The sequence below is a fragment of the Panulirus ornatus genome, chromosome 5, assembly GCF_036320965.1.
Source record: "Panulirus ornatus isolate Po-2019 chromosome 5, ASM3632096v1, whole genome shotgun sequence".
NCBI lineage: Eukaryota > Metazoa > Arthropoda > Malacostraca > Decapoda > Palinuridae > Panulirus > Panulirus ornatus.
In genome coordinates this window covers 6,026,629-6,052,482 of record NC_092228.1, presented here as the reverse complement: position 1 = coordinate 6,052,482, position 25,854 = coordinate 6,026,629, and the positions used below count along the sequence as shown (strand labels likewise).

The window sequence follows — 25,854 nt, the reverse complement described above, 5'->3', positions numbered from 1 at the left end:
CATGAATATTTCTCATAAGAGACTAATACTTCCTATAGGATATTTCTCACACTCACACACTACGAGTACTTCTCATAGGATATATGTCTCACAGATTCAATCCTGATGGGATATTATCCCCACACTCATAGATGTTTTGAGTGAACTGTTTTCAAGAAATAGACACGTGAGATGGAGTTCCTTCAGTGCCCCACTTCATAAACACCTCACCTATATTGGATAAACATGATAGGGTTTGACACCTTCTGTGTAGATTTGACTAAATACCTAAAAGCCTTTAGATACAAGTGTTTCTCTCTTCATCTGCATGCAAAACATATGGACGTCCCTAAAAACCTTAAATACAAGCGTTTCTTTAAAGTACTGAAATGTATGGACTGTCAACAACTTTTGAAACAGGTCCTTTATAACGAGCATATCCCCTCATTTCGTATGTACATTTGGCTGTGTTGTTTCTATGAAAAAAGAATGCTTTACATACAAGAGATTCCCTTTAAAACAGTCGACCGTTGTCCTCTCTTCAGAGAGAGAGAGAGAGAGAAGAGAAGAGAGAGAGAGAGAGAGAGAGAGAGAGAGAGAGAGAGAGAGAGAGAGCACTCCAGTAGGGGTGAGTCTGGAAAATCGATTTCCGATGTCTCTCTCTCTCTCTCTCTCTCTCTCTCTCTCTCTCTCTCTCTCTCTCTCTCTCTCTCTCTCTCTCTCTCTCTCTCTCTGACGCTTGGCAACAACAGTTTCAACTCCATGACGGACGGAATCCATTCAGGTCTGTGGACATGAGGATTAATCTCTCTCTCTCTCTCTCTCTCTCTCTCTCTCTCTCTCTCTCTCTCTCTCTCTCTCTCTCTCTCTCTCTCTCTCTCTCTCTGGGAAGGGCCTAGTGGCGGCGACGCGGTTGAACCAGCACTTCATCGGTTCTCGATTTCCCCTCCTTGGTCTTTGGTTTCTGCTGTCATATTTTTTTTTCCTCCTTGTTTCTCTTTCTATATATTTGCCTCAACCGAGCGTGTGTTCCTGGCATTCAGTCCACAAATATTCACTTTCTCCCTCTCAAAAATCAGGAGAAATATGACTATAATCAAGATCATAAAGCAAATGTTTTTCTTTTCGTCTTTTTGGAAGAAAAATCACAAAAAAGCAAGGTATTTTTCACGCCTTAGAACATATCCCTTTGAAATTGAAATAGAAATTATTAACTTCAGCTTGTGAATATCTTGATATCTTAATAACTCAAGATATTCTACATCAACTCATAAAGCCGACAGATAAGGGATGAAATGAGGATAATCATAACAAAATATATTCATTTTAGAATTGTTCCAAAGCTTAATTCCAGGTCATAATGTTTTCAAAACAATTTGTCTACCCCAGAATCATACTGAGCACGAAAATTTTGACCTGGTCGTCAATCTTAAAACAATTCTTTTGTTCTAAGTCCAATTATCCCGACCAAACTTGGATGAAAGGGAATTAAAACAAGAGATGTTTTAGGCATATGATTTCTATCTTAGGTACATAGCTATGGTTTGGGTATATGGTTTATTCATTTTACAATAAAGAGCATAAACAATACAGTATAACTAATCTTTATGTATTAATTGCATAAATGCCAGGCTTGATGTAAAAAGGAATACGTCACGCATTTATCAAGGTCCATAAATCATGTATCTATCTTTATCAGTCTCTGAATCAGAAAAGTCACAAATGTGATATTATGATAATTAAGTCAAGATCTCCGAATAAGATACAGAAATTACAGGCTTAAAAACACACTACTCCAATTACTGAATACAGTAGCTTGTGAAATTTCAGTATTAATTTTCACACCCACCGTTCAACTCATTCAAGACTCTTTAATAACTTCATGAGTAAAAATTACATGAACATGATTGGTAAACCTTCGCTGTAGCTTTGATAACGTGATCCTCAGAAGGTCGGGATGGCCGTGAGGAAGATAGCGAAGCTGTGCTTCAGTTAGATCTATAATGCTGTGAGTCGGAGTGACGAAGCTCCCACATAGAAACTGTCCTGGTTTACAACATTCACATACACTTAAAGAATCCGGTACTTCGATGCTTATCACGGAGGAGTGAGAAGGTTAAGTAGGCACGGGGGAAAGATGGCTTTTACCGTGTCATCATAGAATTCAGGTTGTGAACTGAGAAGATTAGCAAAGTATTTACTCTATCTGATGTCAGATGATCGTTCTCTAATATTCAGCCCAGGTAAATGACCCGAGGGACAATGGACATGGCATCTTGAAAAACTTTTACGCAAGCAGAAGAACAGATACACAAAGCTTAGATCTTGATTATTTTCTGTTCAAACTTGAGTTCTTGAGTTGTTTCGAAAGAATGTGTAGAACGTCATCATTATCAAGTGAAGAATGACCTTTGACACTTATCAGCAAGTCACTTAAGTGTGGTATGTCCAAAAATCGGGAGGTAACCAGATTGGCTTTTTGAGAAAAGGGAAAAGCAATTGAGTAATGTACTTTTTCAACGGTATCTTGTTTTTCTTAGGTATTCCAGATAGTTTACAAACTGGGTTCTGAATCATTCCTTTGGGAAAAGTTGGTAATTGGGATGAGGGATATGATATCCAGGCGTTTTGTTGGACCAAGGAACAACTAGAGGCATTAAATGAAGATACTCTTACGTCGACTTGTATAAGAAAGTCTTGCAAAGGGGAAGGCTTCTTTGGGTCTCTTTCCATATGATATCCAGGCGCTTTGTTGGTACGTGGGACGACTGGTGGTGGCATTAAATGAAGGATGTCTCGCGTCGAATTGTTCAAGAAAGTCTCGCGAAGGAGCAGGCTTCTCGATCCACGTTTAGAGAAAATAAGCATTCGGGAAAAGCTTTCTTAAAGCGGTGCGAAATAATGTGTGATTCGAATGGAGACGCTGAGCAAGGACTTTAACGTCGTTTAGTTGTTGTACTTCAAGATGTAAGCCAGGAAGTCTGACGTCTTCCAATCTCAAATCACGGTGGCTGCCCTCCAGTCTATTGGTGAAGGAAAATAGAACACATAAGAAAATTACATCGGTTATACTTGACGTTCTTCAACTCCTTTGGTAGACTATACAATATAGCATCGACATCAGATGGAGTCTGATCCCTTACCTTCATTCCAAAGTCACTTCGATCTATCTGACTTACCTGAATATGGGATTTGGACTCTCTGGTGTTTTGCGGAGGAGAGAACTTTATTTGTGAGTCTCATCATCTTCTGTGTTGGTTGATGGGCAGTCACTATCGCTGACGCTTCGTTTGGTTGTGTCAGCGCTGATCTTAGGAAAGAGGGCTTTCATCGTATACTGGTACAGCTGTGGATGCGAATACAGGAGCTGGGCTAATATCTTGATGTGTTGGATGTTAGACGACTGTTTCTCAATTTTCAGCCCAGGTACCTGCACGGTTTCTAGAGAAACATTGGCTCCGCCATCTTGAAGTATTTTTAAGCAGTAAAAGAGCAGATACAGAAGACTTAGATCTTGATATTTTCCGTTTATATTTGGTTTCTTGAGCTGCTTGAAAAGACTGTATAGAACATCATCCAAATCAATTGACGTCTGACCTTTGACTCTTATAAGTAGGTCACTTAGGTCTGGCATGTTGAAGACTGAGAGTTGACCACTTTGCCTTTTTTGAGTTGGGAAAAGCAAATATGTAATTAAGTTTTTCCAAGATGCTTTGGTCTTGGTAGGTACGTCGTATACTTCATTAGCTGGAAGGACATTAACGAGTTGTTTCCAATTGTCCTTTGCGTAGTCGGGGAAAATCAGACTTTTCAGCAAAGAAACTGTTATATCGAGTGGTTTTGAGCTGACCTGTGGAGGAAGGGGAGCTACGATTGGAATTTTAATGTTTGATAACCCTGGCTCTTCGATGTCCGTTTGGACGAAGTTCACCCCGGGGAAAATGGCTTTTAAACTACTGCGATAAAACTCGGGATCTGAATGAAAACGCTTCGCCAGGATTTTGATCTGTTGGATGTTAAGGGGTTGAATCTCCAGATCTTCTACACCAGGTAGGTATATGTCCTTCAGTCTCAAGTCTTGCACGCCTTCGTCGAGCAGTTTGATAAACTGGAAGAGGACACACAAAAAGAGGAGGTTTGGATATCTCCTCCTCGAATTCGGGTTTCGCACCTCCAAGCTTAGCTTCCGCACTATATAGTCGATGTCATACGAAGCCCGACCTGTGGTGTCCCTGAGGAGGTGGCTCAAGTCTGGTGTATCCAAGTCAGTGATCTTCGTCTCGGAGAGGCGAATGTATGGCATCATGGCCTTTAGGGTGTATTTATACAGGGTTGGATTCGAGAAGAGGAGCCTTGCTAAGGATCTCAACTCCTTTATCGTCGAGCGCTTCCTATCGATCTTCAAGCCGTGGAAGTTTATCTTCTTCAACGTTAGTCTTTTGTCACCTTCTTCAAGGATTCGGATGAAGGAGAAGAGGATGTATAGACGACCTAACTTTTTGAACCTTTCGGACGTTCTCTTCGTCTCTCTGAGCTGTTTCAAGAGGCCGTCCAGTATCACGTCTATGTCAACGGAGTACTCGTCCGTGATGTCAATGTCAGAGAAAATTTCTTCAGGTAGAGTTTCTTCAGTTGTAGTTCTTTCCGTTGTAGTTCTTTTGGGTGCTTCTGAAACAGGTAAAAATCAGTATTAGGACAATTTTAGAGAACAGAAAGCGCCACTGGGCAACGCTTGTTTACCAATGGCGTCTTAGCTACGTCTCTTCCTTCTATATCAACTGACTGCTCTACTATGTCTTCTATTTCATTCTTGTATTTCCCCTGAAGATGTGATCACTACACGAAAGTGCACTTGGGAACTTATTGTGTTTTACTTTCCTAGTGGTTATATATATATATATATATATATATATATATATATATATATATATATATATATATATATATATATATATGTGTGTGTGTGTGTGTGTGTGTGTGTGTGTGTGTGTGTGTGTGTGTGTGTGTGTGTGTGTGTGTGTGTGTGTGTGTGTGTGTGTGTGATATCGAGACACAAGTCCAAACATAAGCTCCCTGTAATAATAAAGTTAGCATTGAGGTTTAATCTTACGTTTTACAGGGACGTGAACAATCTTCACAGGTGCGGGCTTCGGTTGGTGGTGGACGTGTTTGACTATAACCTTCGGCTCTTGCTTGTGTGCTCCTCCAGACAGGAGATTTTTGATCATCTGGGCCTTTTTGGCTAACAGTCCAGCCAATCTGGCAAAGGACAGTGGTTAGAGATACGGGAAATCATGCGGGAGAATTGTAGGGTCATATATAAACTCTTTATATATATATATATATATATATATATATATATATATATATATATATATATATATATATATATATATATATCACTCATTGGTACTATTCTATCCCTTAAAATCTATCCTTTCTTTGAAAGCGAGGCTGGCTTCCCTCGCCTTACAACCCTCTGGAGTCACTCCAGTGTATTTGAGACGCCCTTTGAGGAACACCTCCAGCAGGAGTAGACACCTTCACCACCACGACCGACCTCTGCCCGGCCCCTTTCTGTTGAGTGGGGGAGAGAGAGAGAGAGAGAGAGAGAGAGAGAGAGAGAGAGAGAGAGAGAGAGAGAGAGAGAGAGAGAGAGAGAGAGAGAGAGAGAGAGAGAGAGAGAGAGAGAGAGAGAGAGAGAGAGAGAGTCACTCTGGAAATGAACTCGGCATAACCGTTCCCTTATCCACGCCTTTGTGGTGATCACAAGCAACAAGAAGATTGGTCATCCTTAATCACCATCGCTCTCTGACTCTCTTTAGTGGCTGGTTTTTTTTTGTTTGTTTGTTGTTTTTTTGGTCGCAACACCTCATGAGGTGAGGCTGTCGACCTGACCTCCTCCTCCTCCTCCTCCTCCACTGTCGACCTGACCGCTTCCTCCACTGTCGACCTGACCTCTTCCTCTACTGTTGACCTGACCTCTTCCTCCACTGTCGACCTGACCTCTTCCTCTACTGTCGACCTGACCTCTTCCTCCACTGTCGACCTGACCTCCTCCACTGTCGACCTGACCTCTTCCTCCACTGTCAACCTGACCACCTCCTCCTCCTCCACTGTCGACCTGACCTCTTCCTCCGCTGTCGACCTGACCTTCCTCCACTGTCAACCTGACCACCTCCTCCTCCTCCACTGTCGCAGACACTCACCCGAGTAGAAAGAAGCCGTGGATGTGCGCCACTACCATCAGCAGCAACAGCGCCTTCGTCATCAACCAAAGACCGACCATGGCTGACTCACTGTGGAATGGAGACGAAAGGAATCATTATCATAACCAAGTAATTACTCTTTCCTTTAGGTTGAGCCAGTGCTACAACAGTTGTAAGGTACGGTTATAGGACGAAAGGAATCATTATCATAACCAAGTAATTACTCTTTCCTTTAGGTTGACCCAGTCCTACAACAGTTGTAAGGTACGGTTATAGGACGAAAGGAATCATTATCGTAACCAAGTAATTACTCTTTCCTTTAGGTTGAGCCAGTGCTACAACAGTTGTAAGGTACGGTTATAGGACGAAAGGAATCATTATCATAACCAAGTAATTACTCTTTCCTTTAGGTTGACCCAGTGCCACAACAGTTGTAAGGTACGGTGTTATGAAAACGATTTGGAATCTATGAATCAGAAACTGTGGTATGGATCTATGAACGACTCATGCATAAGGTGTTAGTGGTAGGATGTTGTGTTTGTTGTAGGAAGTTGTGTTTCCATGATTCCATGTTCAGAAATCTCTCAGAAGGCCATGCAATGTACCTGCAGGATCTCGGTATATGTGATGTTGCAAGAGTAAGCACAGGAAATATCCATAGATATCGTGAATTCAAAACAGGACTTCAAAATCCATGTTTTGAGACACTGAAGATTACTGTGGTCAAACACTCATTTTCTCTGTGTAAAACAATGATTATATTTCCGCTGGCTACGTATCAAATGTTGCTAGCTAATTCTCAACAGGAGTAGAGAATAACATTATTTGATTGGATTCAAATTCAATCTCCCTTCGTGTGGAGTACCATCATTCCCTTCTCATATAGCATTAGCATTCCCCTTTTGGAACCATCACATGTGTTGACAGCAGCGAGTGAATGAAAATATCAAAGCCAGGCTTGTAGGGAGCATGTTCCTTCCCTGGAACGCGCCCCGTTCCATGTTCCTACTGTCCAAAACATTAACCTCGCATTCCATCCCATCAAGCTTGGTTTCGCCTGATTCATAGTCGTTCCATCGTTCCTAGTGTTCTTACTACAAACGCCGCCCGCGAGGCGTAGTATGATTATTGAAAAGGAAAAAAAAATGACAGTCAAATCAATAATGATATATTAGTGATGTAATAAAAATGATATAGAGATAGTCATAAAGCAATGAAGGGTGATGAAGCGATGAATAGTTTAAATGCTTGAGAAGGCAATCGATAGTAATAAAGCCATAGATAGTTACACATACTAATAACGAATGGTAATAAAGTAATCAATTGTCCTAGATACTAATAAAGCAATAGATAGTAATAAAACAATGAATAGTTATAAATGCTAATAAAGGAAAGAATAGTAATATGAGACGGTAACAATATCATCAGAAATAAGAGCAAAATCAAACCCATACTAGTCATACGAAATCCCACAAGTCCTTCGTCTATCTCGACATTGCCGAAAGTTTTGTAGTTTACCCTCAGTCATGACCAGAACGTATCCTACCGCAGGAACACGAGCTGTTCAGTCATAACATATGAATAGAGTGATGATGGCATGCCTTTCGGTTGTTAACAACCTTTGTTACAGCACGTGGTGGGCTGGATAATGAGGAATGCTAAGGATAAACTTCCCCCCCGGGGGCAAGGCAAGGCGAGGAAAGCTTTGATTCCTCAAGTTTTGTTGAATCAAGCTGAGTTGAAAGCTTTTGAGATGCGATTTTCACAGCCATGTCTACTGAGAGTTGGGTAAGAAAGACTTGCCAAAGTTGTGTCTGTAGGTCCGGTTTTGTGAACTTACAAGGTCATGTCTGTGGATCTGGTGATATGAACTTAAAAGGGTCATGTGTACTGGTCTGGTGTTCTGAACTTAAAAGGGTCATGTCTATGGGTCTGGTGTTCTGAACTTAAAAGGGTCATGTCCGTGGGTATGGTGTTCCGAACTTAAAAGGGTCATGTCTATGGGTCTGGTGTTCTGAACTTAAAAGGGTCATGTCTATGGGTCTGCTGTTCTGAACTCCGAACTTAAAAGGGTCATGTCTGTGTGTCTGGTGCTCTGAACTTAAAAGGGTCATTTGTGGGTCTGGTGTTCTGAACTTACAAGGGTCATGTCTGTGTCTGGTGTTGTGAAAGTACAGGAGGGGGTCATGTCTGTAAGTCTGGTCATGTCAGTGGGTCTGGCGGTTAAAGATTTATATAATCATGTCTGTGTATCATGTATTACCTCATACGTTACATATTGACTAGTATGAACAAAGCTAAGTATAAGAGTGACATCAACTTGCACCAACATGGCTACTGAATGCTACAAAATCTAACAGGATTTTGTACAGTAATATCCTCAAGAATACACTGTGGCTGAGGCTGAACTTGCCTCCGACTCTTGGGAACAAGTCATGGGGAACATACATCCCTGTAGCTCAATTCCTGATCGTGTATGTACATCTATCTCGCTTTATAGTATGTAGAGTCTCAGCGACGCATTTACAGCACTGTTATCCCAAGCGTTTTCGTCGCTACAGTGAGTAGAATTTGGTTTTATAGTCAAAAAAAAAAGAGTAAGAAGTTCGTTTATCTCTCTCTCTCTCTCTCTCTCTCTCTCTCTCTCTCTCTCTCTCTCTCTCTCTCTCTCTCTCTCTCTCTCTCTCTCTCTCTCTCTCTCTCTCTCTCTCTCTCTCTCTCTCAAATATCACTCCCGAAGTCTTTTCTACTTTGTGTTCGACCGCTACATGACGGTGTCTGTGTCTATCCGCCATTCTGCACCGCTTTAAAACTTCTCCGGAGTTGTGGATGGACTTTTTTTTTCTATTTTCTAATCGGGTTAGCAGCAGATTGTTCAGTTAACCATACGCAAGAGAGGATTCGATGTTCAATGGATCGTTTTCATTGACGACCATTGATTCCGTTCATCCTGTGCACTTTCCAGATCCAGAGAGAGAGAGAGAGAGAGAGAGAGAGAGAGAGAGAGAGAGAGAGAGAGAGAGAGAGAGAGAGAGAGAGCATGAACCTTCAAGATTCACTCACCTGTCTCGACTCGTCGTCAGGTCAAGCGCTCCAGAGATCCACTCACTGTCCAACCTTCTTTGCTCTGGCGGCTTCAGTAGTGGCGCTGAATACTGGCTCTCGCTGTCCTTTTGGACCAGCGAATCTGCGTTCGACTCATTAAAAAGAAAAAAAATAGTTTACACTTCCTGGCGATTCATGCATATGTTTCTCATGACCTGGGCAAAAACAGTAGGTTCAGTTATGGCTTGGAATATGACGGCTCACGACGGGTCTTCACGCAACATGACCCTTAGGGAAAATGAACTCGAATCAACAAAGCCATTAAACAAAGCTGCTTTGTGGGTTTTAGGGACTGTAGGGTACAGTGACCCTATCAGTTATCCGTCTAGATTTATTTGATGATCTGGTAAATCGTAGTGGCTTTAAGGTCTAGTTGGGTCTTAAGGCCTTTCTACTTACCAATTGCCAATTATCATTCAAGACGTCAGTGTCAACATGAAATCATCGAAAGTTCTGTGGACCCCTGAGGTGTTAAAGATAATTCCTAGACCACATACACTCTCACTATACATGTGACCCTTCGATCATTCATTAGTTGATGGTGTGGTATGGTATAAAGTCGTCAACATCTATATCCATCAACAGAAGAAATCTTTTACACATTTTTCTTTTAGGATCAATTCTAAATCCACATACTATCTCTTTTTATAAACTCAAAAACTGTTTTTGCTATTCCACATACTCTTTATTATTTATAAACTCAAAAATCATTTTTGTTGTACATTGATTGCATGTCCTTGTATATGCAAATTTCTGGATACCTTTATCATTTTTCAAATGTATGTAAGAAAAGAATATACATTACTTTTAACAGAAGCTGCAGTATATCTCCAGATACTTTCAGTATACGTGCAATGTAGCCATTGATTAATATCGTGGAATATGGAGTATATCCAGTGACAACACATATCCAATGATACATATGGTAGTGTGTGCAGTATATCTTATGATACATAGGGTATATCAATATATCAGTGATTTTCATGATGTAGTATTTATGACAGCATATGCACCATGTCCAATATCTTTTTTTTAGCACATGTTTTCATATTTTTGTTTATACACTGGAGACACCAGTGACTGATAGAAGTCCACATCAGTGCCAGGTCATGGTTAATTGGGAAAAGACATGAGAGGTAAAGAGAGGGGTAAAGAGTTCCAAAGCTTCGAGGTGTAGGGAAAGAAAAACTTCTCAAATCGGCCCACCCATGAGTGATCATGTGACACAGCAGCTTGTCGAGTATGCCGAAGTCTAGTGCTAAGGCAAAGCTCTACCCAGCACAGAATAACCAAGAATGAGACGTGTGTTCCGTGTTGTCAAATGTCGTGTGTGAAATAGAGACTGAAAACTTACGTACTAAGAGCCAGCTATCCACTTGTAGAGGTGAGGCAGAAAGAAAAGACAGCTACCTGATTGGTTGGTTGTTTGGGCCTGTCAACTGCCAGGGTCATTAGGGCCGTCAGCGTAAGTTTACTACATCCACCGACCGCAAAAAAAAAAAACTTTGACACCTTCTTCAGGTGTCAAAATTAATTCTAAGACCATCACATATACTCTCACTATACATGTAGTCCATCAGCTACTTGGGCCTATGAAGAAGCGACGTTTCACGACTGTTTTAAAGTGATGGGGTTACTGCACACTTCTCTATAACCCCCTTCCACACCCGGGTGCATAAAACTGGCAATGTGCTCTCCTTGTTTGGCGGCTGCTTACCACTTACCAGAGAGAGAGAGAGAGAGAGAGAGAGAGAGAGAGAGAGAGAGAGAGAGAGAGAGAGAGAGAGAGAGAGAGAGAGAGAGATGAAAAAGGCAGTGCGAACGGCATGTGTATCATTTTCTAGAGTTAGAGTCTGTGGCCCTGATATTGTCCTTTGCCATAAATTCGAAGATTCTGTTCTTTGTCCTTTTTTAGTCGTTAATAACAATCATTCGCCCAAATACTCTTATAAAGTAATGAAAATTAGTAAAGACTTCTGTATTTCAAAAACATTTTATTCATCCTACAGTGATATGTCAAATCCTTATATAATGAACATGGCATTGAAATGAAATCAAATATTTATATAATCATATACACAGATGCCAGGATTAACTTATACAAAGATCAGTCAGATTTTCAGGTTCACATAATTTTTATATATCATTTCATCTCCATTAGGTCACTGAATTCGATTTCTTAGCATCTAAAAATTACATATGCCAAATTATTATATTCTCTTTCACTTTTGAGAATTTCTTCTATGTAACATAACATGATTTTAGTCAGGACTTTACATGATAAGAGTTTAAAGACAGTCTTTTTTTTTCTGAACTGCATGTGTGTAGAACATCATTACGTTTCAAGCCATTTTTACAAAAGAAAAAGATGTTTCTTGTCTTATACAGAAGAAATAATTGTTTAAAAGGCACACAAGTCATCAGTGAACTCATACAAATAAGAAATTCTGCCACACTTTAAAATACATGAGGTTTGAAATATACACACTTCTGCATACCTTGTACAGTGCCAAGAGAACTTTAATTAATTCATTTCTGACCAGCCACTCTCTTTACATGTAGTATGTCACTTAACACATCATTCAAAACCCTTTTTCATAAATATGATTAATGAATTTGAATCAATGTCTTTTGCAAATCATCTTAATCAATGCACAGTGTGAGTCGACTTTCATTTTGCAAAAGCACACAAGATGCTGTCTTTTGACTACTCCACGTCGACCAATGAATGAGCTTTTTCACCCATCCAAGATGGCTGCTTCATGTTTATCAATAAACGGCCACAGCTGTTGTCGACCCCCACGGATGAAGATGGAAGCCGCCACTGGTGACAAGGAGGAAGACTTACGTACGCAATTTCAGTCCGCATCTGTTTTTATGAGGCCGACTCTTCCGTCTCACTTGGGTTCACTGGGAGTTTTATGTCCTTGAGAGCGGGTTTTGATCTAATGTTTAGAGGGTTGTTCTCTGATATTCCGTCCAAGTCGGTTTAGCTTCTCGAAAGAATTTGGATCGCCATCTTAAAGACCATTTCATTTTTGTGATAATGGAAAGAAAAAGAAAAATTACAGAAGACTTACATTCGGTGAATTTATGTACGAACCCTGACTTTTGGAAATGCTCTGAAATTCCATCCATATATCGGGCTACTGATGTTTGTAGTATAAACTTTGGTCATTCTAGCTTCCCCATGCTCGACCCAGAGATTTGAAAATTCGGAAAGATGATGGCTTTGCAAGTGTAGTAGTGGCATCTGGGATTCGAAGGGAGGAGCTTGGCAAAAGTTGTAATCTATGTTAAGAGACTGTGACTCAGCATGTAAATTAAGATTTTTTTTTTTTAACTTTAAACACTTTCAAATTTCTGACACCTTCTTTAAGACTTAGCATCAAATAGAAAAGGATGTGTGAAAGACTTTGATTTCGATATTCATTTTTTGTAGAGTTGGGAAAGGTGGTTGAACTTTGTTTTCTTAGCTACTTTGGATGACTGTTTAATGTAACATTTATGTTAGGCGGAGCCTGACTTAAACTTTGTTATTCCAAGATGACTTATAAGTGGTGTACTTGAAGCTGGAACATCGACATCAGGACTTTTTTATGGAAGAAAAAAAAAGAGGAGCTTTAAAGTAGTTTTTTAATAAGTCTTTATCTGACCCAGGTATTAGTAGGTGAAAGTCTAGTGCTTTTGATACTGCGATGCTGCTCATCTGAAGGAGTGTTAAGCATTCGGAAAAATGGCTTTGACTGTGTAAGTGTATAGGTCAGGGTGTGCAAGGAGCTCCTTTGCAAGTACTTTGATCTCCCGGAAATTACGATGCTGTTTCTGAAAATGCAATCCAGGAATATCCAAAGTTTCTAGAGAGACATTTGGTATGCCATCTTGGTAACCCTTAATGCAATAAAAGAGCAGATATAGGAAGTTTAAATCTGGATATCTTACGTCCGGACTAGGTTTCCTGATCTGATTTGAAAGACTGTCTAATATATTATCCATTCTAAATGAATGCTGGCCTTTAAAGTTCCTTAAGAGGTAACTTAGGTTTGGAAAATCAACATTATGTCCCTTAAAAGAAGGGAATATCACATTCATAAATCTCTTTCTCAATGATATTCTAGTTGAATCAGACATATCGAGTAGATGCCCACTTGGTTTCCCAATGTTTACTTTGGGAATATTGATATCTGGCAAAGGAGGCGCCACAACACCCACTGGACTCATATTCCCCTGTGGAATTTAAGGTACTGAAATGGATGGTGATTCTGGCGTTTTGAAGATACTTGGAGGGAGGTGAACTTTGGGGAAGATGGATTTTACAGTATAATAATATAGTTCAGGTCTTAAAGAGAGATCCTTTGCAAGTCTTCTAATTTGTATAATGTTAGAAGACTCTTCATCAATGCTTAGCCCAGGGAGATTAAGAGTTTTGATGGGAACATTTGGATTGCCTTCAACGTAACCCTTAATGCAATAAAAGAGCAGATATAAAAAGTTTAAATCTGGATTTTTCATGACTGAACTTGGACTCTTGATCTGTTCAGAAAGACTGTGTAATATATTATCAATTTTAAACGCAAATTGATCTTTGACATTCATTAACATGTTACTTAGATCTGGCAAATCTAAAACTGGTAAACCTACATTCTGTGCCTTTATGTAAGGGAATATCACATTTATAATTCTCTTTTTCAGTGGCATTATGGTTGAATCGGGTATGCTGAATAGTTGAGCAAGCGCTGTTCCAGTGGGTACTGGGGGAATACTGATATCTGGCGGAGGAGGCGCTACAATATCCACTGGGTTCATATTCACTTGTGGAATTTGAAGTGCTGGATTCTGTACTGAAATGGATGAAGATTCTGGCTCTTCGAGGGTAATTGGAGGGAGGTGAACTTTTGGGAAAATAGATTTTATGGCATAATAATACAGTTCGGGTCTTAAAGAGAGATCCTTTGCAAGTTCTTTAATTTGTATAATGTTAGAAGACTGTTCATTAATATCCAGTCCAGGGAGATGAAGAGTTTCTAGGGGGACATTTGGATTACCTTTTTGGAAACCTTTAACGTAATATAGGAGCAGATATAGAAGGTTTAGATCTGGGTATTTTGAGACCGAACTGGGGATTTTCAGTTGTTCTGAAAGACTCTTTAATATATTATCTGTTCTAAACGCAAATTGATCTTTGATATTCATTAACAAGTGACTAAGGTCTGGCATTTCTAAAACTGAGAAATCCACATTCTGTTTCTTTATATGAGGGAATATCATGTTTATAATTCTCTTTTTCAGTGGTGTTGTGGTTGAATCAGGTAAGTTGAATAGTTGGTCAATTGGTTTAACAGTGTTTACTGGGGGAATATTGATATCTGGCATAGGAGGCGCCACAACACCCACTGGGTTCATATTCACTTGTGGAATTTGAGGTACTGAAATGGATGGTGGTTCTGGCGTTTTGAAGATACTTGGAGGGAGGTGAACTTTGGGGAAGATGGATTTTACAGTATAATAATATAGTTCAGGTCTTAAAGAGAGATCCTTTGCAAGTCTTCTAATTTGTATAATGTTAGAAGACTCTTCATCAATGCTTAGCCCAGAGAGATGAAGAGTTTTGATGGGAACATTTGGATTGCCTTCAACGTAACCCTTAATGCAATAAAAGAGCAGATATAAAAAGTTTAAATCTGGATTTTTCATGACTGAACTTGGACTCTTGATCTGTTCAGAAAGACTGTGTAATATATTATCAATTTTAAACGCAAATTGATCTTTGACATTCATTAACATGTTACTTAGATCTGGCAAATCTAAAACTGGTAAACCTACATTCTGTGCCTTTATGTAAGGGAATATCACATTTATAATTCTCTTTTTCAGTGGCATTATGGTTGAATCGGGTATGTTGAATAGTTGAGCAAGCGCTGTTCCAGTGGGTACTGGTGGAATATTGATATCTGGTGGAGGAGGCGCTACAATATCCACTGGGTTCATATTCACTTGTGGAATTTGAGGTACTGAAATGGATGGTGATTCTGGCGCTTTGATAATACTTGGAGGGAGGTGAACTTTGGGGAAGATGGATTTTATAGTATAATAATATAGTTCAGGTCTTAAAGAGAGATCCTTTGCAAGTTCTTTGATTTGTATAATGTTAGAAGACTGTTCATTGAGATCCAGTCCATGGAGATGAAGAGTTTCTAGGGGGACATTTGGATTGCCTTTTTGGAAACCTTTAACGTAATATAGGAGCAGATATAGAAGGTTTAGGTCTGGGTATTTTGAGACCGAACTGGGGATCTTGAGTTGTTCTGAAAGACTGCGTAATATATTATCTATTCTAAACGCAAATTGATCTTTGATATTCATTAACATGTTACTTAGATCTGGGAAATCTAAAACTGGGAAATCTACATTCTGTGCCTTTATGTAAGGGAATATCACATTTATAATTCTCTTTTTCAGTGGCATTATGGTTGAATCGGGTATGTTGAATAGTTGAGCAAGCGCTGTTCCAGTGAGTACTGGGGGAATATTGATATCTGGTGGAGGAGGCGCTACAATATCCACTGGGTTCATATTCACTTGTGGAATTTGAGGTACTGAAATGGATGGTGATTCTGGCGCTTTGATAATACTTGGAGGGAGGTGAACTTTGGGGAAGATGGATTTTATAGTATAATAATATAGTTCAGGTCTTAAAGAGAGATCCTTTGCAAGTTCTTTGATTTGTATAATGTTAGAAGACTGTTCATTGAGATCCAGTCCAGGGAGATGAAGAGTTTCTAGGGGGACATTTGGATTGCCTTTTTGGAAACCTTTAATGTAATATAGGAGCAGATATAGAAGGTTTAGGTCTGGGTATTTTGAGACCGAACTGGGGATCTTCAGTTGTTCTGAAAGACTGCGTAATATATTATCTATTCTAAACGCAAATTGATCTTTGATATTCATTAACATGTTACTTAGATCTGGCAAATCTAAAACTGGGAAATCTACATTATGTGCCTTTATGTAAGGGAATATCACATTTATGATTCTCTTTTTCAGTGGCATTATGGTTGAATCGGGTATGTTGAATAGTTGAGCAAGCGCTGTTCCAGTGAGTACTGGGGGAATATTGATATCTGGTGGAGGAGGCGCTACAATATCCACTGGGTTCATATTCACTTGTGGAATTTGAGGTACTGAAATGGATGGTGGTTCTGGCGTTTTGAAGATACTTGGAGGGAGGTGAACTTTAGGGAAGATAGATTTTATAGTATAATAATATAGTTCGGGTCTTAAAGAGAGATCCTTTGCAAGTTCTTTAATTTGTATAATGTTAGAAGACTGTTCATTGAGATCCAGTCCAGGGAGATGAAGAGTTTCTAGGGGGACATTTGGATTGCCTTTTTGGAAACCTTTAACGTAATATAGGAGCAGATATAGAAGGTTTAGGTCTGGGTATTTTGAGACCGAACTGGGGATCTTCAGTTGTTCTGAAAGACTGTGTAATATATTATCTATTCTAAACGCAAATTGATCTTTGATATTCATTAACATGTTACTTAGATCTGGCAAATCTAAAACTGGGAAATCTACATTATGTGCCTTTATGTAAGGGAATATCACATTTATGATTCTCTTTTTCAATGGTGTTATGGTTGAATCGGGTATGTTGAATAGCTGAGCAAGCTCTGGCCCTGTATTTACTGGAGGAATATTGATATCTGGCAAGTTAGGTGCCATGATATCCACGGGGTCCATCTTTATATCTGGAAGAGGAGGGAACGTGATGGAGGGGAATTCGGGAGGCTGGACGTGGGGAAATATGGCTTTCAATGTGTAAAGATACAGGTTAGGGTGTGCATAGAGGTGTTTCGCTAGTCCTTCGATCTCCCTGATGTTAATAGACTGCTCATTGATGTCCAGACCAGGGAGACTGAGTGACTGTAAGGAGGGGTTTGCGACGCCACCTCTAAGACTTTTCATGTAATAAAAGAACAGATATAAAAATCTTAGATCCGGATATCCTGCCGGACTTGGTCGCTCTATCTGTCTGGATAAACTGGATAATATGTTGTCCGTCTTAAACGAAGACTGGCCTTTGATTTTCATCAACAAGGTACTCAGATCTGGCAAACCTGAGACAGAAAGATCAACATTGTATTGTTGTACAGAAGGGAAAAGCACTTTAGTAATTCTGTTTTTTAGGGATAGTTTGGCCGAGTCTGGAATCAAGAATATTTTCTCAGGTGGTAGTCTGAAGTTGGGAGACTCCAACGCTTCGAAACTGATCTTTGGGAGATGAATATTCGGGAATATGGCCCTCAAGATGTAGCGATATGATATCGGATCTGAATAGAAGCATTTTGCAAGGTATTTGAGCTGTTCTTTGTTAGTAATCTCTCGCTCAATATCTAAACCAGGAATGTTAAAGTTTACCACCTTCAAGTCTCGATCGCCTTGTTCGAGACTTTTCATGAAAGAGAACAGAAGATATATGTGACTTAGACTTCGATGTAATTTGGCCGGAACCGGTTTTCGTAGTTGGTCTGATAGGCTCCTCAAAATTTCATCTGTTTTAGGTGAATACTGACTTTTGATCGTGACTCCGAGGAGATTCAGGTCTGCCACATCTGGAACAGGAAGATGGACATTAGATCCTATGAGAACTCTTTGTTCTTTGTATGACTAACATGGTATGGGCAGAGCATTCCTCCAATCAGAGGCCATCTCTTGTAAAGAGAAAAAAAAGAAGGAAGAAGAGGAGAGAGAGAGAGAGAGAGAGAGAGAGAGAGAGAGAGAGAGAGAGAGAGAGAGAGAGAGAGAGAGAGAGAGAGAGAGAGAGAGAGAGAGAGAGAGAGAGTTCTACAACCTTGCTATTCGAGGAGGAGGGAAAGAGGCGTCATAACGGTCAATCCTCGTGGGTGTGTGTGTGTGTGTGTGTGTGTGTCCGGCCTCCACACAGAAACTAGAGGAAGCAGCAACCACGCGCTTGCCGAGGGTTCCTCCACGCGTTGGTATACGCAGGCACGCATTATGCGGACGCCTCACGAGATTCAAAACCTGCAGGAGAGGCAAGGGGAGGGGAGGGCTGGAAAATCGCGTGGCGGACAAAGAGGATGGAATGCTTCAGAGCGATGTCTTGCGTGAATGAGAGAAGAGGCTTTGAATTCCACCATCGCTTGTTGGATGGTTTTTAGGATTTGTTAAACCCATCTATAACAGCAGTAGTCCAAAGGAGGGTGATTAGAACCCCTGTAGTTATGGAAATAACGTCTCATTTATAAAAAAAAAAAAAAAAAAAACAATTACGGCGCCTTTACAGCATCTTTAGCTTCTGAAAGGCAGACTGGTGTGAAGGGTGGGGGTGGCGGATATGGTTGGGTAATTCGGTAGTTAGACGAGTGAAACGGGGTGCGTTTTCAAAATGAACCGGCGGAGAAAACGAGTGCTAGAAATGAATATATATGGAAAAATTGAGTCTTATCTCTGTTGAATTTAACCAGGTTAATGGAGACGATACATATAGAATTGCACTTATACCCAGATTTTCATTAAAATCTAAACTAGTGTAAAATCTGAGCCAAATTTTACCCTAGGCTATAGCCTTGGATTTTTCTTGAATTTTTTGAAAAAATAGATTTTCCTCAAAATTTCAAAAATAGATGCTTTTACCTCTTCTGAATAAGAATTTGTGGTGAAAACCTTAAGATTCCTGCAATTAGTCTAATTAGTCGAGTAATTAGCATGTTAATATAATTATGATTAATATTAAGTATGTAATTAATGCAGTCTTTTGACTCGATTTCCTTAATCACCATATAGAATTACACTTATACCCAGATTTTCATTAAAATCTGAACAAATTGAAAATCTGAGCCAAATCTGAGCCTTGGATTTTTCTTGAATTTTTTGAAAAAATAGATTTTCCTCAAAATTTCAACATAGATGCTTTTACCTCTTCTGAATAAGAATCTATTTTGAAAACCTTAAAATTCCTGCAATTAGTCTAATTAGTAGAGTAATTAGCATGTTAATATAATTATGATTAATATTAAGTATGTAATTAAGCGCTTAACTTTACGAAATGCAGTCTTTTGACTCGATATCCTTAATCACCATATAGAATTGCACTTATACCCAGATTCTCATTAAAATCTGAACAAGTTGAAAATCTGAGCCAAATATTATCCTAAGCTATAGCCTCGAATTTTTCTTGATTTTTTTTAAAAAAATAGATTTTCCTCAAAGTTTCGGCATAGATGCTTTTACATCTGCTGAATAAGAATCTGTGGTCAAAACCTTAAATTTTGCGTAATTAGTCGAGTGATTAGGATATTAATATAATTATTATTAAGGTTAAAAATGCAATTAAGTGCTTAACTTTACGAAACGCATTCTTTTAACTCGATATCCTTAATCACCATATAGAATTGCACTTATACCCAGATTTTCATTAAAATCTGCACAAGTTGAAGAAATAGATTTTGCTCAAAATTTCAACATAGATGCTTTTACCTCTTCTGATTAAGAATCTGTGGTCAAAACCTTTAGATTCCTGTAATTAGTCTACTTAGTCGAGTAATTAGCATGTTAATATAATTATAATTAATATTAAGTATGTAATTACGCGCTTAATTTTACGAAAGGCAGTCTTTTGATTCGATATCCTTAATCACCATATACAATTGCGCTTATAACCAGATTTTCATTAAAATCTGAACAAGTTGAAAATCTGAGCCATATATTATCCTTAAATTTTTCTTGATTTTTTTGAAAAAAAGATTTTCCTCAAAGTTTCACCGTAAATGGTTTTACATCTGCTGAATAAGAATCTGTGGTCAAAACCTTAAAATTTGTGTAATTAGTCGAGTAATTAGGATATTAATATAATTATAATTAAGGTTAAGTATGTAATTAAGCGCTTCATTTTACGAAATGCATTCTTTTGATTCGATATCCTTAATCACCATATAGAATTGCACTTATACCCAGATTTTCATTAAAATCTACACAAGTTGAAAATCTGAGCCAAATATTATCCCAGGCTATAGCCTTGGATTTTTCTTGATTTTTTTGAAAAAATAGATTTTCCTCAAAATTTGAACATTGATTCTTTTACCTATGCTGAATAAGAATCTGTGGTCAAAACCTTAAGATTCCTGTAATTACTGTAATTAGTCGAGTAATTAGGATATTAATATAATTATTAAGGTTATGTATGCAATTAAGCGCTTAACTTTACGAAATGCAGTCTTTTCACTCGATAACCTTAATCACCATATAGAATTACACTTATACCCAGATTTTCATTAAAATCTGCACAAGTTGAAAATCTGAGCCAAATATTATCCAAGGCTATATTTTCTTGAATTTTTTGAAAAAATAGATTTTCCTCAAAGTTTCAACATAGATGCTTTTACCTCTGCTGAATAAGAATCTGTGGTCAAAACCTTAAATTTTGCGTAATTAGTCGAGTGATTAGGATATTAATATAATTATTATTAAGGTTAAATATGCAATTTAGTGCTTAACTTTACGAAACGCATTCTTTTAACTCGATATCCTTAATCACCATATAGAATTGCACTTATACCCAGATTTTCATTAAAATCTGCACAAGTTGAAAATCTGAGCCAAATATTATCCAAGCCTTGGGTTTAATATTTGGATAATATCCTTAGCCTTGGATTTTCTTCTCGTTTTTTTGAAAAATAGATTTTACTTCAAAATTTGAACTATGATGCTTTTACTCTTCTGATTAAGAATCTGTGGTCATAAACCATTTAGATTCCTGTAAATTAGGTCTAATTAGTCGAGGTAATTAGCATGTTAATATATTATAATTATATATAAAGTATGTAATTTACGCGCTTAATTTTACGAAATGCAGTCTTTTGACTCGATATCCTTAATCACCATATACAATTGCACTTATACCCAGATTTTCATTACAATCTGAACAAGTTGAAAATCTGAGCCATATATTATCCAAGGCTAATTTTTCTTGATTTTTTTGAAAAAAATAGATTTTCCTCAAAGTTTCACCGTAAATGCTTTTACATCTGCTGAATAAGAATCTGTGGTCAAAACCTTAAAATTTGTGTAATTAGTCGAGTAATTAGGATATTAATATAATTATAATTAAGGTTAAGTATGTAATTAAGCGCTTCATTTACGAAATGCATTCTTTTGATTCGATATCCTTAATCACCATATAGAATTGCACTTATACCCAGATTTTCATTAAAATCTACAGAAGTTGAAAATCTGAGCCAAATATTATCCCAGGCTATAGCCTTGGATTTTTCTTGATTTTTTTGAAAGAATAGATTTTCCTCAAAATTTGAACATTGATTCTTTTACCTATGTTGATAAGAATCTGTGGTCAAAACCTTAAGATTCCTGTAATTAGTCGAGTAATTAGCATGTTAATATAATTATAATTAATATTAAATATGTAATTACGCGCCTAATTTTGCGAAATGCAGTCTTTTAACTCGATATCCTTAACCACCATATAGAATTGCACTTATACCCAGATTTTCATTAAAATCTGAACAAGTTGAAAATCTGAGCCAAATATTATCCAAGGCCTGGGATTTTCTTGATTTTTTTGAAAAAATAGATTTTCCTCAAAATTTCAACATAAATGCTTTTACCTCTGCTGAATAAGAATCTGTGGTCAAAACCTTAAAATTTCTGTAATTAGTCGAGTAATTAGGATATTAATATATTATATTAAGGTTAAGTATGTAATAAGCGCTTAATTTTACGAAATGCAGTCTTTTATTTCGATATCCTTAATCACCATATAGAATTCCACTTATACCCAGCATTTTCATTAAAATCTGAACAAGTTGAAAATCTGAGCCAAATATTATCCAATGCCTTGGATTTTTCTTGAATTTTTTGAAAAAATAGATTTTCCTCAAAGTTTCAGCATGGATGCTTTTACATATGCTGAATAAGAATCTGTGGTCAAATACTTAATATTTGTGTAATTATTGAGTAATTAGGATATTAATATAATTATATTAAGGTTAAGTATGTAATTAAGGCTTATTTACAAATTATCTTCACGATTCCTTAATCACCTACAAATGCTATACCCAATTTCTTAAACTGAACAATGAAATCGCCAAGTTTTCCTCAATTACTGATGCTTACTTCTGAATAAGTATTGCAAACTTAATTTGTAATTATCGACATGATATTTATTAATTATAATTAAGTTAATATAATAAGTCTTAACTTACAACAGTCTTTCCACTCGATCTTATACATATAGATTTCATTATACCATTTCTTAAACTGACAAGTAAATTGAGCCAAATTATCAGGAACCTGATTTCTCTTGTTTTTGAAAATAGATTCTAAAATTCACAAGTCTTACTCTTTATAAGAATCTGTGTCAAAACCTATATTACTATTTATCTAATTAGTCGGAATACATGTTAAAATAATATATTAATATAACTACCGTAATTTACGAATCATCTTGACCATATCCTTATACCATATAAAATTGCACTTACCATATTCATTAAAATCTACACAATGAATTCCAATATTATCAGCCATAGCCTGTTTTTCTGATTTTTGAAAAATATTTTCTCAAAATTTAAACTTGATGATTCACCTTAATAAAATCTGTGTCAACTTGATTCCTGTAATTCTATCATCATATTGCATTAAAATATAATAATTAATTAATACCCTATTTTACAAGCACTTTGATTCGATTCTTAATCACATAACAATTGCGTAAACATTCATTACATTACAATTTAAAATCTGAGCCTATATTTATCCTTAAATTTTTTTGATTTTTTTAAAAATAGATTTCCTCAAGTTTCGCAAGATCTTTTACATCTGCTGAATAAAATCTGTGTCAAAAATAAATTTTGGGTAATTATGTCGAGTGATAGGATATTAATATAATTATTATAAGTTTTAATATGCATTAATGCTTAACTTTACGAAACCATTCTTTTAAATCGATATCCTTAATCACCTATAGAATGCACTTATACCAGATTTTCATTAAATCTGCAAATTGAAAATTGAGCCAAATATTATCCAAGCTATAGCCTTGGATTTTTCTTGATTTTTTTGAAAAAATAGATTTTGCTCAAAATTTCAACATAGATGCTTTTACCTCTTCTGATTAAGAATCTGTGGTCAAAACCTTTAGATTCCTGTAATTAGTCTACTTAGTCGAGTAATTAGCATGTTAATATAATTATAATTAATATTAAGTATGTAATTACGCGCTTAATTTTACGAAATGCAGTCTTTTGATTCGATATCCTTAATAACCATATACAGTTGCGTTTATAACCAGATTTTCATTAAAATCTGAACAAGTTGAAAATCTGAGCCATATATTATCCTTAAATTTTTCTTGATTTTTTTGAAAAAATAGATTTTCCTCAAAGTTTCACCGTAAATGGTTTTTACATCTGCTGAATAAGAATCTGTGGTCAAAACCTTAAAATTTGTGTAATTAGTCGAGTAATTAGGATATTAATATAATTATAATTAAGGTTAAGTATGTAATTAAGCGCTTCATTTTACGAAATGCATTCTTTTGATTCGATATCCTTAATCACCATATAGAATTGCACTTATACCCAGATTTTCATTAAAATCTACACAAGTTTAAAATCTGAGCCAAATATTATCCAAGGCTATAGCCTTGGATTTTTCTTGATTTTTTTGAAAAAATAGATTTTCCTCAAAATTTGAACATTGATTCTTTTACCTATGCTGAATAAGAATCTGTGGTCAAAACCTTAAGATTCCTGTAATTACTCTAATTAGTCGAGTAATTAGCATACTGATATGATTATAACTAATATTATCTAATTACGCGCTTAATTTAAGAAATAAATGTTTTTGACTCGATATCCATAATCACCATAAAGAATTGAACTTATATCCAGATTTTCATTAAAATCTGTAGAAGTTGAAAATCTGAGCCAAATATTATCCTAGGCTATAGCCGGGGGTTTGTCTTGATTTTTTTGAAATAATAGATTTAACTCAAAATTTCAGCATATATGCTTTTACATCTGCTGAATAAAAATCTGTGGTCAAAACCTTAACATTTGTGTAATTAGTCGAGTAATTAGGATATTAATATAATTATTAAGGTTATGTATGCAATTAAGCGCTTAACTTTACGAAATGCAGTCTTTTGACTCGATATCCTTAATCACCATATAGAATTACACTTATACCCAGATTTTCATTAAAATCTGCACAAGTTGAAAATCTGAGCCAAATATTATCCAAGGCTATATTTTCTTGAATTTTTTGAAAAATAGATTTTCCTCAAAGTTTCAACATAGATGCTTTTACCTCTGCTGAATAAGAATCTCTGGTCAAAACCTTAAAATTTGTGTAATTACTCGAATAATTAGGGTATTAATATAGTTGTAATTAAGGTTAAGTATTAATTAAAAGCTTAATTTTACGAAATGCATTCTTTTGACTCGATATCCTTAATCACCATATAGAATTGCACTCATACCCAGATTTTCATTAAAATCTGAACAAATTGAAAATCTGAGCCAAATATTGGAATTTTCTTGATTTTTTTGAAAAAATAGATTTTCCTCAAAATTTCAACATAGATGCTTTTACCTCTGCTGAATATGAATATGTGGTCAAAACCTTAAAATTTCTGTAATTAGTCGAGTAATTAGGATATTAATATAATAATAATTAAGGTTAAGTATGTAATTATGCGCTTAATTTTACGAAATGCAGTCTTTTGATCCGATATCGTTAATCATCATATAGAATTCCACTTATACCCACATTTTCATTAAAATCTGAACAAGTTGAAAATCTAAGCCAAATATTATCCTAGGCTATATATAGCCTTGGATTTTTCTTGATTTTTTTGAAAAAATAGATTTTCCTCAAAGTTTCAGCATAGATGCTTTTACATATGCTGAATAAGAATCTGTGGTCAAAACCTTAAAATTTGTGTAATTAGTCGAGTAATTAGGATATTAATGTAATTATAATTAAGGTTAAGTATGTAATTAAGCGCTTCATTTTACGAAATGCATTCTTTTGATTCGATATCCTTAATCACCATATAGAATTGCACTTATACCCAGATTTTCATTAAAATCTACACAAGTTGAAAATCTGAGCCAAATATTATCCCAGGCTATAGCCTTGGATTTTTCTTGATTTTTTTGAAAAAATAGATTTTCCTCAAAATTTGAACATTGATTCTTTTACCTATGCTGAATAAGAATCTGTGGTCAAAACCTTAAGATTCCTGTAATTACTCTAATTAGTCGAGTAATTAGGATATTAATATAATTATTAAGGTTATGTATGCAATTAAGCGCTTAACTTTACGAAATGCAGTCTTTTCACTCGATAACCTTAATCACCATATAGAATTACACTTATACCCAGATTTTCATTAAAATCTGCACAAGTTGAAAATCTGAGCCAAATATTATCCAAGGCTATATTTTCTTGAATTTTTTGAAAAAATAGATTTTCCTCAAAGTTTCAACATAGATGCTTTTACCTCTGCTGAATAAGA

At 36.7% G+C, this 25,854-nt stretch overlaps 1 protein-coding gene and 1 long non-coding RNA gene across 3 annotated transcripts in view; both read right to left on the bottom strand.

The window, feature by feature from the left end:
- Positions 1 to 1,498: 1,498 nt before the first annotated feature.
- LOC139746698 (uncharacterized) lies at positions 1,499 to 9,380 on the bottom strand. Its single transcript, XM_071658152.1, has 5 exons — positions 9,252 to 9,380; positions 6,189 to 6,278; positions 5,090 to 5,238; positions 3,159 to 4,647; positions 1,499 to 3,002 (listed from the first exon to the last, which is right to left on the bottom strand). Exons 2-4 carry the CDS (start codon positions 6,266 to 6,268, stop codon positions 3,206 to 3,208), a joined length of 1,671 nt encoding a protein of 556 aa, XP_071514253.1. The 5' UTR covers positions 6,269 to 6,278; positions 9,252 to 9,380; the 3' UTR covers positions 1,499 to 3,002; positions 3,159 to 3,205.
- A 1,887-nt stretch (positions 9,381 to 11,267) lies between these two features.
- The window catches only part of LOC139747707 (uncharacterized), a 37,388-nt gene continuing 22,801 nt past the window's right edge, over positions 11,268 to 25,854 (bottom strand). For both annotated transcript variants that reach the window (XR_011712446.1, XR_011712445.1), the window contains one exon: positions 11,268 to 17,908. This is a non-coding gene — a long non-coding RNA (uncharacterized lncRNA). The remainder of the gene's footprint in view (positions 17,909 to 25,854) is intronic.